Source organism: Aphelocoma coerulescens, chromosome 1, assembly GCF_041296385.1.
Source record: "Aphelocoma coerulescens isolate FSJ_1873_10779 chromosome 1, UR_Acoe_1.0, whole genome shotgun sequence".
NCBI classification, from domain to species: Eukaryota; Metazoa; Chordata; class Aves; order Passeriformes; family Corvidae; genus Aphelocoma; species Aphelocoma coerulescens.
Window position 1 is genome coordinate 38,469,002 of NC_091013.1, and position 17,507 is coordinate 38,486,508.

The 17,507-nt window shown below is 39.8% G+C and overlaps 1 protein-coding gene across 2 annotated transcripts; it reads right to left on the reverse strand.

The window, feature by feature from the left end:
* Window positions 1–109: 109 nt before the first annotated feature.
* On the reverse strand, window positions 110–14,811 carry BIVM (basic, immunoglobulin-like variable motif containing). 2 transcript variants are annotated; one of them, XM_069007540.1, is made up of 11 exons: window positions 14,668–14,808; window positions 12,991–13,593; window positions 11,958–12,084; window positions 10,973–11,068; window positions 10,773–10,877; window positions 8,895–8,989; window positions 7,578–7,710; window positions 5,262–5,333; window positions 4,312–4,395; window positions 2,545–2,641; window positions 110–1,595 (listed from the first exon to the last, which is right to left on the reverse strand). In XM_069007540.1, the coding sequence occupies exons 2-11, from the start codon at window positions 13,478–13,480 to the stop codon at window positions 1,305–1,307; spliced, it is 1,590 nt and encodes a 529-aa protein (XP_068863641.1). In that variant the 5' UTR covers window positions 13,481–13,593; window positions 14,668–14,808; the 3' UTR covers window positions 110–1,304. The 2 variants fall into 2 exon arrangements, with proteins under 2 accessions (XP_068863641.1, XP_068863650.1); XM_069007549.1 differs by lacking the exon at window positions 5,262–5,333 and having other exon boundaries at window positions 14,668–14,811.
* Window positions 14,812–17,507: the final 2,696 nt, after the last annotated feature.

Genomic DNA, 17,507 nt, shown 5'->3' on the forward strand with positions numbered 1-17,507 from the left:
ACTTTGCTAAGTAACAGTTGCAACTCTGATCAGTCACTTACCTACTTTGCTGAAGACCTTCACTAAATGCAGGGGCACCATTTCCATGAAAAATGAAAAGCAAACAAGATATAAAACAAATTTTATTGAATGAACAAAAGTCTAAAAGTCTCCCATTTTTGGTTAACAAAAGCAGCAACCTACAAAACCCCTGCATTCCATGACAAATCTTTTTATGTCAAAAAATTAATCCTTGAGCAGGTATGAACATTTGTACACAGAACAATACAACTGTTGAGATGTGTTTGGGCAAACAACTAGATTAACCAGGGAAAGAAGAAAAAAAAAAAAAAAGACTTCACCTGGGACACCTGAAAAAGCTTGAATTGTTCTGGTTGAGAGGTATATCATCGGGGATGCCAGCAGTTTTCAGCACTTGCATCCCCTTCACACAAAATGAAAAGAGCAGCAGAGAAAGGACAGAGGTTTTAAGACTGAACAAGAAAAAGAACTGCCAACAGAACACAGTGTTCAGCTAGCTCACTTGGCTAATGGTAAATGCAGCTTTTTAATACCGAATTTCATAAGCTTGTGTTAAGTGAGTCCGTGCTCTCAGGAGGCTCCAGGGTAAGAATTCAGCCACTCTACCCACAGAGCAAAAGTAATAGAGAAGTTCCATCCTCAAACAGGTGATTTCTCAGTCAAAAACAGGCAACCAGATAAGGGAAAAGAAACTGAGACCTTCTTGACAAGATATGATTATCCAACTGACAGAAGTCTAGTGGGAATTAAATGGAGAATGTACATTCTCTTTGTAAATCCAACAAGGTTTTCTAACAGATGTGATTTTTTTTTCATTTGCACTGGATATGGGCAGCCTTACTAAAATGAAGTGCTAGAAACAAAGGCAATGTTTACTTTTATCCTTACACCATTTGCAGAATAACCCCTTTTTTATAAAGTCATATCATAATTTTCATGCTTTTGAACAATAACTATTTTCAATGAAGTCTGTTTATTACATTGACTGATTTCAATCCGCTCTTTTGTTTTCACAGATCAGGACATAGTACAATTATTTCAAAAGAAATGACTGATTTTGCTATCATATTCACCTTTGCAAAATTACAACAATCTGTGCTTATTTGTCACTTTATACATCAGATCTCATCCATTGCAACCACATCAACGTATTTATTTAATAATTATGAAGCTGTATCTTATACCATAATTTCTATTCTTATGTGTTCTAGGACTAATAAATCCCTAATAAGTTTTGATTAAAACTAACTTTAATATATCAACTCTATCATCTAAAGTTAATTTTAATCATTTCCATCATAATCATTATAACTCTGATACCCACTGTTCCTCCTCTCCCGAAGATTAGATTTCTTCCACATGGATTCTTGATGAAAGCTAGCACTGAAAGATCGACCCAGTCGTCCATGTTGTTTCTTAGATATATTGTCTTCACTCTCAGATTTGGAAATTCCTTGTCCTTGTGTTTGGGATTGTTTATTCTGTCTAACATTGCCAAATGGAAAATTCCAAGGACCAAATCTTTGCCAGTTAAGTCTCTGAAAGGCAATGATGCAATGAAGATTTCCTCCAACCTAATCGAAGTAAAAAAGGTTCTTTGTTAAATGCACACTACAGGCACATTTCTAACATACATAGATATTTGACATCAACATTTCGGCAAGTAACACAATACTTTGAAAAAGAAAAACAGAAAGTGCCACAATACACAAACCAGGAAAAAAACCAACAAAACAACACAATCCCATATACACAAATATACAACTTGCATCAATCAGTTCTGATTGTTTCCCAGATTCAATTACTGCTTTCTATTTCACCTTTTTGATCTTTTTAAGCTACCTATTTTATCTTTCATGGGCCAGTATCTTCTTATCTTCTGCTAGTCTTTTTTTACTTTCTAGCTACCTTCTCAGAAATAATCTGTTCTGGTCCATCCTGATCTTGCTGACACAGTCTTCCACAGGGTCTTCACACCTGAAATCATCTCTTCAGTCTATTATTTCTCACAGACTTTCCATCTTCAAATCACAAATACATCCTCCACCCATGAGATACAGCCCTATCTATAGGAAAGAAAGCCACATGCATTGACAGTAACTCCACACAAGGGAGACACGCATTCTTTTATGCCCAATCCTACTTGATTGTACTTCTTTCCCACTAAAATGTCGTTAGAAGGTCATACCCCAAATGATCCGTAATTTGTCCGAAGAACATTTCTACACTTGCTGCAGCTACATTTTAAAGCACCAAAGTTAAATACTGTGACCAAATATATTCTGTATACACAGATATTGTGGTTCATCCTAGCATATACCAAGCTACTTATGTTTTATATCTTGTCCAGCAAGTAAATCTAAATGACTTTGTTATGCAAGAACTCACATTATACTTTTGTCTTCACCAACACTTCATAACAGAACAAATTTCTTCAGTGAAGTTATCTTACACTGCTAAAGTATGAGAAAGTTTGCAAAAACCTACCACAAGTTTCCTCCCATCTCAGTGAGTTTACCTTACCTTCTTTGTTTTTCGATGTTGCAATCCTCTCTCTAGGTGTCGAATATCTAGATATTCTGGATTTTGAGTGTTTAGGTCAGTGACAATATCTGTCCACCTACAGAATAAAATCATTACTACTCAGCTGACATAAAACCTCAGCAGCAGACTCACATACACATGCACACAAATACAGATATGTAGCTTTAAATAGTCTTACCAGTGATTTAAAGATAAATGAATGTGTGAAGCTATGAAAGCCTCAATATTAAGAGACATCAAGCTAGATATAAAAGTGTCACTTTTAATCAAAGCATTCACAGTAATTATTCCTGCTCTTGGGAAACACCTTCCAAAGTGAGTAAGAGCACCATGAGTCATTAGTTACATTCCTTACGCTTACCAATTCATCAGTTTGGGAAAGAAAGAAACAAAGTGTGGTTTAGGCGAGGAGAAACATTAGCCTTTTCTTTATTTAAACCTCTCCTACCCTTTTGTATTATTTTGTTCAATTCCTTGGGTTTTTTCGCACTCTAAATGTGCTTTTACCAGACAGCTCTCATCATAACTAACTCCTCCATTTTATTTAATTCTAAACTATCAATTCAATCACTCCCCATTCACTCAGCTTTTCAAAGATTCATAATTCCTTCCAGCCCAACTGAAACAAATACTTTCATATTCCAGACCCCTTTAAAGCTGCACATCACCTTTTCATTTCTATCAATGTCTAACTACCTGTTTCTCTCTAACACCACCCTCCAAGTTCAGAAAATGCATTTCTACTCCAACCTTTCCCCTCTTTCCTTACGCACAGAACTCTCTGCCAGCTTTCATTAGGACTGCAGCAGGAGGAAGAATGTCTCCACAATCAAAATTAGTATTACAAAGTGTTTTATTATATATTCAGAAACCTTTTCCTGTGCCATTTGTAGCTAATATACCACAGGACAAAGTTCTCCCTTTGGGATCTACAATATGCCATTTCTCAGTAACCACATGCATAATGTGCTTTTAATTTTGTTGCACTTAATCTTGTAGTCCAAAATACCCAGGTATTTGCAGCTGTCACATCACTGACAAAAAAAAAAATTAAATATAACTAAGCCATGATATTTCTACATAGCATCCTCTAGCTCTCCTAGTCTGTATGTCTAGTTTAGACATCAACTTTGTATGAGTCAAACCTCATCATAAATGTACTGTTTAAATGCACAGATAAGCAAATAACACAACAGAGTACAGGCTGTACCTGCACCTGAGCTAGATGTCAGCAGCAACAGAATATCCTGTGCTTAGCCCAGACACAGCCTGTGGATGTCCTCAGCTCCACTGTAAACTCCTCAAAGGGCCATGCAGTCTGTAAGTCACAACTGGCACGACCGTAGATGGCTGAGGTGCCTTTTCTTCCTCACTAATGTGAGCTGTGTCACACTCAAACAAGAGATACGGGCTTTGGCTTTCAGGAGCCCACATATGTTCTGACAGGTGATACAAAACTGCAGAGCCAGCCTTGAGGTCAAAACACAAAGCTTCTCACTAAAGCAGCATCTGTTTATGTCAGATACAGACATACATACACACGTACATAGTCATTAAAAAGAACTAAAAAGTCCCTTGGTGACTCTGAGAACTCCAAACTGATTTGAAAGAAAACATTGCGTCACAGAGAGCCTGTGTTGGTGAGGCAGAGTTCAGCCCTCAGCGCTGTTAGTGTGGTTTGTTTTGAAGTGCCAAGTTTTGGGAAAGGTGCAGTGGAAGGTGCTGCATTCTTACCAAGTAACATACCTTTTACAGTGTATTGTTGGATGCTTTCGGCTCGGCTCTCCAATTAAGATCCAATATTCTACTTCTTGCTGCAAGACACGACCTCTGTTCAACAGAAGATACAATCCTAGTAAGATTTATTGTGCATACTAAAAAGAAAAAGAGATATTAACAGTCTATTGTCCTTTTTAGGGTTTTTTTAACATTTAAAATTGTTTCCTCAGCCAAACTAAAAACCAGCTCCTGTGCTATAGTGCTCACAATTGCATACAGGGAACCTTTTGTTCCACAAGGTCTGAAAGCAAACCTTGGGGATGCTATCGCACATTATTTGGAAGGAAGACAGATTTTCACTAAAAGCAGTTTTACTTGGATGAAAGACAGTCTGGTACATGATGTAAAAATAAATATATAGGAAACAACAGAAATAAGAGTTGTGGAAAGCCACACAAATGTGGTACAAACAGCTTCCTCCCCATCTGTGATGCCTAGCAGTCATGAAAGAGTTCTTTCCACTATTTTTAACCTATACCTTGGCTGGCAGTTGTTACTAAGAGTTGTAGGGTAACCTGTAAGAACAAAACTGGTAACTTCAAATGCTTCCTTCTAAGCATCCAATACCAGATACTAAAAATCCAGACCTTTGAACTAATACTAGTTTGCAATCAACTTCCAAGAAGCTCAAATTTTGCAGTAACCTTGTCAGGGAAAATTTGTGACAGGTATTAGGACAGACTGATGAGATACACAGAAATGCTCTGTGACTTCCTGTGTATAATTATCTCATGAAAAACTGCATCACTTTCAACTGTGACAAAACCTGACACTTTTCTGCCTATGGCATTAGACAACATATGGCCTTATTTCTGGGAACAATTTGTTTACTTACAAAAAATTCCCTGTAAAATAACAATGTATTCCATCAGTGCAAAGATGGGAAACCAAGACACAGGATAGATTAATTGACTTACCTAAAGTCACACTGGAAGTCTGTGGTTGAACTGGGAACTGAACCCAGGTCTCCCGAGTCCAAATCCAGCAACCTAAGATCATACAGGAAGTCTGTGGGTGACCTAAGAACTGTCTCTAAGCTCAGCCTAGCAACCTACCTACCCACTTCTTTTGGGACCTAAAATGTTTATTAACTTGATTTTTAAATAAAAACTTTCCTTTGTAACTAGAGTGCAAAAACTGGTAACCAAGAACTGCTCCAGAATCTATGGGTAGTGCTTCTGCAACAAAACTTTTTTTTTCCTCAGTAGAATCAGAAAATACAAAGAAAACAGGATGCTCACCTGGTCTGACCTCCAGCCTAAAGTAAGGCTATAAAAGCTCCTTGAACTTGTTATTTCATGTTTCATTGTTAGAAGAAAACTGTTGTTAAGAAAAAAAGCTAATATTGACTTAAAAATAACATCACTAATGACTAAGAATCCATTTCAGCCATGGGTAAAGAATGAAAGTGTTGTTCTGACTTATTACTAAACAATATAAATTTAAATTAGTTATCAGGCATGTTACATTTCTACACACTGGACCATATTATTTATCAGACTGCATTTTTGATCCAGTGAACTTTTTTTTTTACTTTGGTCTTCCAGGGCAGATTCTTACTAACTGATTTTGGTAAATTCAAGTAGGCTAAAGTGTTGGATTTCTATCTGGGGCATATTTCTTACACTCTTCTCACAAACCTGGCAAGTCAGTGAATTCAGTCTCAATAAGAAACTGTATTCTTTTGGTTGTATATTAAAAGCTTTCATTAACCCTATCATAAGCCTCACACTGGGGACAAATTAGATTCAGATGATTATGCTTTATCACCTCCAATCAATGACCATTTTGAACTCCAAAAGCAGAGCTAGCATTCTCCATTCCTTGACGTGACCCTACCTCTTCAACACAGCCAAAATCAGACTGCTTAGCAAGCAAATAGCCAGTTCACTTTATACGAGTGGCCTATGCTTTTCATTGTTTGACGTTCCCCACTATTGGTATCTGCTCATTTCCTCGGGGATTGACTACTTATGCTCTATGATAATGCTCATAAATACTGACCAATGGCTGAACCTTGAGAAAGTCCAACAGAATCCTTTAATACATACCATGTTTGCAACTACTTTGAGAGAGGAAAAACAGCTTAATATGATTCAGTGAATGAGATAAAACAAACTACTCTCCACAAGAGAGTGCATAGAGTACTCTACTATGTATAGCACTCTACATCGAGCAGCAACGTAAATGCCTTACAAAAGCTAACCCATATCATCTCAAGAATTAATATTTTCAAAGTTAAAATTTGTGCATTTAATGCAAGACTCCCCCTAAACTCAGTATGACTATTAATGCTATTATCCTTTTTAAAACCAGTAATTAATTCAAAACTATATCTACTATTGCATTATATTATCCTAGTAGCCTCACCCTGACAAATCTGAAATTATGATACGGGTAACTGTATTTTTATTCTAAAATTGGCATATTAAGCTTATAGAAGTAGTCCAGCATTTCAAGCATTGTTTAAAAAAGCCAAACCTACTGTCAAAGTCCAAAGTTCTCTCCTAGCTTTTCTTCCTCCATCCCCTGCCAATTCCTGGTAACAAATTATTCAGATATCTTTACTTTTCTATGCCTTACACTCCAGTAGTTGGAGTTTACCATCACCATTATTAGTCAACATTAATGCAAAAAAAGTACATAATCACCATCCTGCAATACCCATGCAACCCCTGCTCTTGCCACACACAAGCACTGGTTTCTAAGTGTAAATTTCATCACATTCACCTCATGAGGGATTAATATCACTGTAGACTTTTTGCTTCTAGTTTATAAAGGAAAATTGCAACATACACACGCTTCTTTTGTTTTCCCTTCCAAGTTCTCTAGAAACAGACTCTCCCCATAATTACTTGGCTTTTTATTGTTGAGCCTTAAAAACCCCACCTGGCCTTTTTTCAGCCCATATGTTTTTATTTTTCAGATTAGTTACTTTCACTTGTCCTTCAATAAAATAACCACCTTCTCTCTATCTGGCTAGAAGGTCTTTAAACAAACTATTTCTTAATACCACTTACAGTTTCTCTTTTAAGTTCTCTCAATGTAGTCTGTTTAGTTATGTTTCATTTTAAATCAGTCCTTTCAAATCACACTGTAGTGTTTTTCTAGCTCAGACAAATGCCTATATGACACAAACTGAAATGTTATTTATGGAGAAAAATGGTATCAATTTGAAGTAAATTTTTCTGTATGTGTCTTCCACTAAAATAAGCATAAACACAGTATCTTACCTATAGGCTTTACTGGCTTTTACTGGGGTTGCTTCAAATCCAATTGGGCAAAAATAATGGTTTTGGCAATGGTAGATGTAGGCCATTGATTCGTCTTTCAGTCCACGTGTTAGCTTCGCAAGGGCCCCTGCAGCTACAAAGAAAGGTCAGGTTACAGGCCAGGGTGCTTTGGATCCTATGCAACATATTCAGCAGAAAAAAAGACCTATTTGACAACAAAGTAGTTATACTGCTTTTTGAATGGGAGGACATGACCTGACAGGCAAGCACAAAGTACACTTTTGATTTTGAACTTATTATTAGTCTTTTGTACCAAGCAGGAAATTAAATACTATCTGCTGCACAGTCTGCGCCAAGGAAACACAATATAAAGTATGCTTTGTGTTTAGATCAAAATCAAATTTACAAGAACCAAAAGTATCTCTTAACCAAGGAAATACATGCTGCAACAGAATGTAGTCCCACTGCCCCAAGTCAGATGGGGCACACATTGATGATACTGCTGAAACCACTGAAAACACTCAAACATTTTGGTATCACGAGCTTCTTGCAGCTTCCTAGTCTCAGGAACACATATGGGCATGCAATGGTTTATAATGTGACCACAGTGCTCAGTTTCAGGAGAAGACTAGAAGAGGCACTGAAACACAACAATTTTCAGTTGGGATCCCAAGAAAAAAATATTTCCATTTTCATAATCTCTAAAACTTTTCAGCATGGTTTTGTGCTTTTAAAAAAACCTTCAGTTAGAAGGTAATTACCCAGACTATACCAAAGGCTAGTAAACTGTGCATGAAAAGAAACAATTTTTGAAATAGCATGCCTAAAAAGTAGACAAAAATGCAACTTCATAAGCTAATTGAGAATAATCACCTAACTTCAGAGAGAGATGTTAGCTAAAGTCAAGCAGAACAGATGAGTTCATTACCTTTAAAACTGGGCTCTTAAAAAGCATAAAACATTTAGTAAGGACTAATTATATTTTTTGCTCTCCCAGTGGATGACAGCAAACAAATCTTCCCACACACCAGTGCAGAACTGGAAATGCAGTGTTTTCATGGATACCTTAAAATCCCAATTCTGCGGCAGCCGAATATATAGCACAGAATGTATTTTATCATAATAAAAGTACAAATGAAAATTTTAACTAAATAAGAGAAAAAGTAAAAGCAAAAACGTCAACCAACTTGGAGCTATTCAATACCTTATCTCAGAATGGAAGTACTACTTACAGACTTTGTCCTGTCAAATGCTACACACTGCAGGATTTTTCAATTTATACACTGTAAGATGAATGCTTTAGGATTAGCTACGTACCAGTTTCTCCAGCTGTCTTGTTCTTCCCATGAGGTTTATATAGAACATATGAGCATCCCTTGATATGGAAGTGATCATTTATTTGCCTAAACCATCTGAAACAATAAGCTTAAAGATTGTAGTAACTCAAGAGTTATTAAATACAATGTTATTTCCTCACACTTTCCTTATGCTTGACAGTTTAGGAAAAATAGTCTTGGTGTGCTACTAAGTACCTACCTTACTAGTATTTAGATTGTAGATGACTATGTCACCCAATACAAACGAAACTTAACATATCCTAGACAGTAAAATAAATACATAGAGCCTTTTCCTTCATTCTGCTTTTCCAGATTTGACATAGATCCATAATAACCAAAAATCTGGATGTGAAATGTTGGTCCTATTGTACTGAGTACAGTCACCTCTGATGCTCAATTACTCAGCCTTTAGAAAGACACACCAATTCTGAGGTGCCAAACTTCAACCATCATTTGTAAGGTACATACATGAAATCTAAGACACCAGAAGGGACCCTTCAAGTGAGACTTTCTGATTATCCTGTTGGGTTTCTCTCACCTAAACTTCACAAATGCTCACTCCTGAGCATTACAGGAGCCTCAGACTGCAACTCCTCACCGCAACACTAAGCAAGGACAGGCCTGCAATTTTTCCACATTAGAAGGTTTAAATTCACGTGTTTGAAGATAATACCTCAATCACAAAGCTATGTTGGGCAATAGGGCTGGCTCCCAGCCATCCTGTTTCCCAGTCTGCCAAGTACTTCAAAATTATTGGACCAGGCAGGAAAAAAAAAAGAAAACAAAAAGATGAGTAACTTCTCTGCAGCACACAGGACACTCACAGGGGAAACCAAAGAAGAATTACAAGTTAAATTTTTGTCTGTATACACTGTTGACATAAAGAGACAGAACATTGTATCAGCTTGGTCTATAAGAGTTGCTATACCCTGACATACTCCTGAAGAGGTACAAATCCTGGATCTGAATTTCCTAAAGCAGGTAAGGAAATTTTCACGACACTTTCCAATGATCTAGCCAGTACGCTGGATGCAGAAGAGACTGCTGCCACATTTTCATATCCAGCATCATCCTGATCAGCCAAACACTATATATTGCCCTAAAAAAAATTAACTAAATCAAATGCAACTCATGAAGCATGAATAATACAAAATTTTTTAATCTTACCAAAGTGTAACACAACAAAGCCCTGTCAAAATGTTCAGCACTCTAGTACAATACGCTCCTTGGCTCTGTTTAATCCTAGAATGTCTTATTAATTTAATACCCAAAAAAAAAAAAAAAAAAAAAAGTAATAAGAATTTAGGTCCAACCTATAAATATCAGGAAACAGCAGAGAAGAAGTGATAAAAAATTTCAAAATGTTCTGTGACTCCAGCCCCAGGTTCTTGCTCCTGAACAGCTCCACTGGAGCAAAGGTACAGCACTATCTCATTTTCAATTCTTAAATTACATTTTACTTAAAGCTAATAGTGTATCAATTGTCTTTTCAGGCTGCTTCAGTGATACTAGCAGGTATTTAACACGCATTTTTAAAAATAGGAATGTAAATATAAAGAGAGAGTTTCCTAACCAGAAGGCTAGACTCATTAGAGTATTATACAACCATTACACAAACTGAACCCAAATTCAAATAGACTTTCACACTGACCTGACCTGTGTAACAACATCACACCATACAAAATGGCCAGTGCAAACAACTCTTTGGGAAGTTTCATTGTCAGAGTACTCAGGTATGCTTCATTATTCTAAAACTTAAGGGGATTAACATGTCAGCCACTTCGTTTTTAAATAAATGAACTACTACTGTATTTTTAAAGGTTCTATCTCCTAGCTGCATCAAAAGAACCAAACATACCTCATTAGAGTTGTATTTCCAGTGAAGGGACCAAACCTAATCTCCTCAAATGGGGGCTGAAAGCCCAGTATATGCAAAGCTTCTTCTTGAGTGATGGGTGGTAAACTTAAAAAAAAAAAAAACAACAAAGAAGTATCGTAATTAGAAACATATTTTTGAAGCTCTAGAGGCAAAGCAAAGCAGTCTGTGTGTGACTTTACCTTCCAGCTCCCAGTGTACTATATAAGAAATTCCAGCAAGACACTAAGGATGAAATTCCACAGGAAGTCTTGTATTGAGGTCGGCTAACACAATACCTTAAACAAAAAACCCCAAACACATTAGTAACACATTATTGACTCTCTTATATGATAAACCTGAACTACTTTTTTGTGTGCCATGTCACTAAAGTGCCACATTATATTAAATGTTTTTATGTCACCTGTATTAAAAAAAAAGCAAACAAAAAACCGAAACAACTCTATCCTTAAAAAACAATTAAGCAACTATGTTAACCATTTTCTTTGTTAGATGCTACTACCCTATTTCATATAAATCAGTCAAATTTCTAACAGCCCCATGGGAGTTCTGTACAAACAATCCTGTCAGAAAATACGACTCTGTACTAATATAACATATGGATTTATCCAGTCTCTTCTAACATGTGAACTTGTGGCAAACTGCATCTCTATCAATTTACTAATGAATGTCATTCTGGGTCAGAGATTCCCTAGGTTAACTCCAACTTTCTGATGTCACAGACAAAAAGTAAGAACTGGACAGATGCATTAAACTAAGTTAATTCAGTTAACTATATTATTAGAATAATGGTCCTATAGAAACGACAGATTCTGATCAATTAAAATTGGGAGTAAAACATATCAGTGGTACATTTAAGGTTATTTTTTGCCTGACCATGCTACTGAACTTGTATTTCTTTTTGAAATGAATCTCCACATAAGTTTTTCCCTTTACTGAAAGTAAAAGGAACGTTTAGAAAGAAAAATGTTTTAAGAATTCCAACAGATGGAAGAGAAGCTCTAATTTTTCTTGTAGAATGCATCAGACAGTGTGTATGCTTAACATATCCCCTTTCTACTAAAAAATTTAAAAAGACACTACTAAGAAGTTGGAAATCAGGTAACTAGCAACAGTGTTTACTGAGAAACTACATGGGTAATTTTAAATGCAATTTATAAATACTACCATCTCCGAAGGTCCAACACTTTTCTCTCCTTCACATCTTCAAGAGCTGAACGCTGAGGACATTCCCTGTATTGTTTGCTCTTTTTCTCCACGGATTTTTTCTTTGTCCCTTGTTTCTTCATGCTGCCTGCAAAACAAATTTCAGAATCAAATGGATGCCTAGGTTGCCATTCATAGCTTTCTTCCTAAATACACTCAGTAGTAGCATACAGCTCAAATAGAGACACTGGTTGTGTTAGTAAGTGTAAACTGGGACTAAATATTAATTGAAAGGAGAAAGCTCAAATACAGGAGAAAGCTCTAAACTGTCAACAGGTTTGTAAAGCTGCCATTAGCTCTGTAAACAACATGGTGTTTAGATCATAAACGGATTAATAATGACCTGCCCAACTGTTTAGAGAGAGAAGTCAATCTGATTATTTTAATGCGTTAAATCACCCATCTCAGAAATAGACTCTCAGACCAACATGGACCTCTCATCTCCTAACATTAAGTATAGGGAACATAATGAAATGCTTGTTTTTCACTGCCAGCCTTGCAACCAGCTACAGTTTCTGAAGAAAACTTATATGCAAATCCATTAATAATAATATACACCCAAGGTCTTTTCCTTTTTATAAGCCACTGTGACAGCAGAAAACGGAGTTGGGCCACGTGCTCAAGCAGAAGTAGTTTTGTCCCATTTTGAAGCCATACATCCAGATGTATAATGTACTAGGTTCTACTAAAACAAAAGAAAAAAATCACAACAATAACACAGGGGGAGGGCTGGGGGCACAATATCAGAAACCATCCCAAATACTATACAGTTAAGCAGAAGCCAGCCTTGTTTTGGATCTATTTCCCCTGGCATTTACACTCGACTTTCTCTCCTTCTCTCTCACTCTCTTCTGTCCTGATAAGCACGTTCCTTGAAATGAAGTACAGGCTCTTCTACAGCACTTCCTCACGGGACACATGCTGGCCAAGCCCCTTCACAGACAAGGTGTAAGCATGAAGCCTTTTCCTTTCCATCAAAACTTCACCACCTCACCTGCTTTGTTCTTCAGATTTGAGTTCACGCCATTGAACTCTGATTTGTCTATTTCCCATGCCAGTGGAAGCTTTCCAAGTTTGCCAGGCAGGCTTTCCAAGTTAGCATCTTCACTGTAGATTATCTCTGAAGCACCAGTTTGAACGCTGAGCAAGTTAGACGTATTATTTCCAACATTTAAGGCAGCACTGCTTGATAGGCAGGCACTAACTGAAGCACTTGGACTTTTACAAATAGATGTTACTCTGTTTAAAAAAGCATAGTCTGAGCAGATGGTATAAAACTTCTCTCTTGTATGAGTCACAGGACATCCCCATGGATAATGCCCATCTTCCCTAGACACCAAGGATGCAGTGGAGGCATCTGACATGCAGTATGGCTTCACGGGATCATGAAGAGAAGCTTCTGGGGATTCCTTCCCAGGTCTGTTTTCAGTGTTTCCATTATTTCCAGAACCATTTTCTTTTTCATCTTCTGAAATAGTAGGCATTGAACGATACTAAAAGAGTATTGCACAGCTAGGAATACTTTTTCTTTATGTTTTAATTACAACAGGGTTTTCATCATTGCCTCCATTGCCTCTGCAAGGTATCAATGAGGTACCTGAAAGAAAATGGTAAGTTAGTATAGGTGTCTCATTCGACATAAAATATACACAAGGCTTATCTTTGAACTCATAGTCAATAAAAGCTGAAATACCCTTCAAGATACCACAACACACATGGTGTCTTTCCCTAAGCATCTCTAGAACTTTACAGTCAGCACTTTTTATCATTTTTGAGGTGCCAACAGCATACACTGCACTGATATCATGATGAGGACATAATGAGCAATTACACTTATAAACCAGCACACGAATAAAAGAATAAAATAAAAAAATTAAAAGCTTTCCATATTTACATGGTTGTGGTTGATCTTTTCTATCCCTTACAGTCACAATACACTGCTAATGTGAAATACAGGATAATTTATACAAATTAATAGATCATCATACAGCATTTTAAGGTCACTTAATTCTGCTGAATCCTGCAAACTTTTGCTGCAAGTGAAGTTCCAGCATATTACATGAACTATAGCCTCTATCGATTGTAAATTGACAACACTACCCTCAATCTGTTCCAGTGTTTTCCTCCAATAGCTGTTAACGGTTCCCTTTTATTTTTATGCGCCTCTTATTCTTCAAGACGTGAGAAAGAAAAGCAGGTTTTGTTTATGGCAGCTAAGAATTACCAAAAACACATTTAGACGGCTGGCTCGCTTGCTTTAAACGATCGTTTTTAAAGGGCAAGCTGACAGCGTGTGTGTTATCTGTCATCTCAGCAGCTCGCACGTCTACAGACACGCGCCGCAGATGGGAACCTGGCGCGAGGGAGGCAGGAATTCCGCTCCACAGCCGCCTCCTGCGACATCGGCTTCGGGTCGCTGCCCCGCACCTGCAGCGCCCCGGGAGCGCCTCTGGCCTCCCACGGCCGGCCGGGTTCCGCTGGCGGAGCGCGGGGACACATCCAATCCTCCCGCCCCTCCCCCCGCGCTGCCGCCAGTCGGTTCCAGAGTGAACAGCCGCGGCTTGGGGGAAGGGGGCCCCCCGGGACCGTGGGCTCGCTCCCCTCCTGGGCGCCTGCGAGGGGCGGCGGCGGGGGCGGCGGGGGCGGCGGGGCTGCCCCCGACCCGTGTTACCTGCGCGGAGCGGGGCCGGCCGGCGTCGCCTCCCCGGCGGCGGCGGAGCGGGGACGCGGGCGCGCCGGAAGCAGACACAGCCGCGCGCTCACCTGCGCGCCCCCGCCGCCCCCCGCCTCCTCCGCCGCCGGCCCGCACCAACTCCCGCCGCCGCACGGGGACGGGGGGAGGCGCGAGGCTGCTCGGCGGCGGCGGCCGCGCTCCCGCTCCCGCTGAGGGGCCTCACGGTGCCTCGGAGGAACCGGTCGCGAGCGCCTCCCAGCTGGGCCGTGACTGCGCCTCAGCGCCGTGAGTGGCGCCTCTTCACTCGCCCTCCCCCCCCCATGCGTCCTCATGGTCTCGCCCGCTGGTGCCCCGCGGGCGAGCGGGGGAGGGAGGGGAGGAGCAGGTCGGGGATGGCGGTGGCGGGAGGTGCCGGGGACTCGGCGCGGAAAAGTGAGAAACAGATAGGCAGGCTGAGGGAGATGGGCCTGCTCAGCCTCGAAAAGAGACGTATGAGAGGGGGCCTCGTGAATATCTATAAGTATTGACGGGAGAGAGTCAAGAGGATGGAGCCAGGCGCTGCTCGGTGGTGCCCGGCAATAGGACGAGAGGCAACGGGCAGAGACTGATGGACAGGAGGTTCGACCTGAATATGAGGATGAATTTCTTTACTACGTAGGTGACCGAGCACTGGAACAGATTGCCCAGAGAGGTTGTGGAGTCTCCCTCACTGGAGATACTGAAGAACCGTCTGGATGCAGTCCTGTGCAGTGTGCTCTGGGATGACCCTGCTTGGCCAGGGAGCTTGGACCAGATGACCTACTGTGGTCCCTTCCAACCCGACGCGTTCGGTGGTTCTGTGAAAAAGCAAAAGCATTTGTTGGCTATGGAATTTTGATACAAATGGCCCATCGCCACCACCAGCCGGAGCGCTACAGGTGCTGAGCGAAAGCTCCCAGCTCCGGCACTGCTGCCCACTGGAACTGCTCCCTGGGCAGCTCGGGGTCACCCGTGCCCTCACCGTGTCCCCTTGGGGTGTGGGCACCTGCCTGCCCCAAAGGGCCCAGCGTGGCACAGGGCTGCCCAGGGGATGCCCCAGGCACCAGTCCCTGCTGCCCCGAGCTGCTGTTAGGTTAAAGCGGGATAGGGTAGGCCAGGCTCAACACCACTCTTGGCTCAGCTTTGGAATCACACTTCTAACTTGGCTGTGTCTTCCCGCTGAGCTTGGGGAAAGTGTAGGAGCATAACAGTGAGCATTGGGTTCTCCTGGGGAACAACGGACCAATGTCTGGACATTTTATTTGCACCAGGGTTCTTCTCTTGGTTCCCCTGACAGTAGTAAGAACATGTGTAACAACAATGCTTCTGTAAAACTGTATGAAGGAACAAAATTTTATTTCAGGTAACAGTGTCTGGAACTGCTGACAATATTTCTAATCTGACCTTCACTGCAGTCAACAAACACAGTGACACTGATGATACAACTGGAGCTGCTCTAATACTGCCACAAATATGTAAAATTGATTAATTTTTAAATATTCCGATTTTTTTCATTAAATGATTGGTTTTATAACAAAGTCGTTATAAAATTTTAAGTAAAATATCAAAAAGTTATATGATGTCGTCAAGATAGAGGATTCACTCCTGGCAATTATGACACTGTGCCCTCAGGCCACAGAGCCTCTACTCCCAGCAATACTTTCTGTGAGAAGTGCTGCAATTAATGGGAAAAAAAAAAGAATCTAATATCTCCTCAATTGTTAGTGTTATTTGATAGTTCTCAGTGGTTAGGCTGAGCTATGTTGCCAAAGTGCTCGAGCAATTGTGGATACAACCATGTTTGCCATCCCCTGGACATGAGAAAACCTAGATCACATTCAGTAGTTTATGTGGCTTCATCCTGAGGCAACCTGCCCCTTTTAATGGGGAGCATCCCTTATGCCTTTGCCAGCTGGAAGCCTGTTGAGCCTTAGTCGGCCAACAGCCTTTGATGTAATTAAATAATTCTGCCTCCAAAGCGTTTTTATCTGAGCCAAATTATAGCCATTAGGATAGCAGCGATGTTGGCTTTGCCAGCCAAGACTAAAATTAGGTTGCATGATTTATCTTAAAACTTGTTTGGGTGCTGACAAGTAGTGCCAAATCTCTGCACAGATTCCCTGAGCTGCACTTATGTGGGGGAAAAAAAGCTGGAGGAGAGAACATCAGGAGGGTGGAAGTGTGTCACCTTTACTTCATCACTGCTGTGCTTTTTTTAACATGTCAGTGCCATCCTGCTGAGAGGAGGAAGGATGATCTGTGAATTCTACAGCTATCAAATTTCTTTTTAAATAAAAACATCTTTAAAGTTCTCTTCCACTAGAGGAGACTGGCTTCTCTCATACAGCAAAGTATAAGCTGAGGAGTGTGATTTCTGCCTGTAAAACACATCAGGAGAGTAAAGATGGGGAAAGGAGAGGAGCTAACAGGTAATGGATATATAATAGAGTCTGTGTGAATTTTTAGACTAGAAAATATAAGTCTTATAACTGCTGAATGTCCTGAAAAGTCATGTCTATGAGAACATAACAGAGCAAAAACTATGTATTTAAAAGCTGAAGCTGGGTAATATTTAAGGCATTTTGTAATGAGGTTGTTGGTTAGAAAAGACTCTCTTCATTGATCCAAGTTGTCATTTCTCAGCTTGCAATTTTCTCCAAGCAAGTGATTTTTGTGTGCTTTTCTCTAAGCATATTTGCAGCATTTCAAAATGTAAAATACAAAATACCTTTGAAATTCATGAGTCCTTGCTGATGAGTTTCACTTTTCTATATTTTTGCCTTAAGAGAGAAGCAATAAGGAGCAAAGTTGAAAGTATC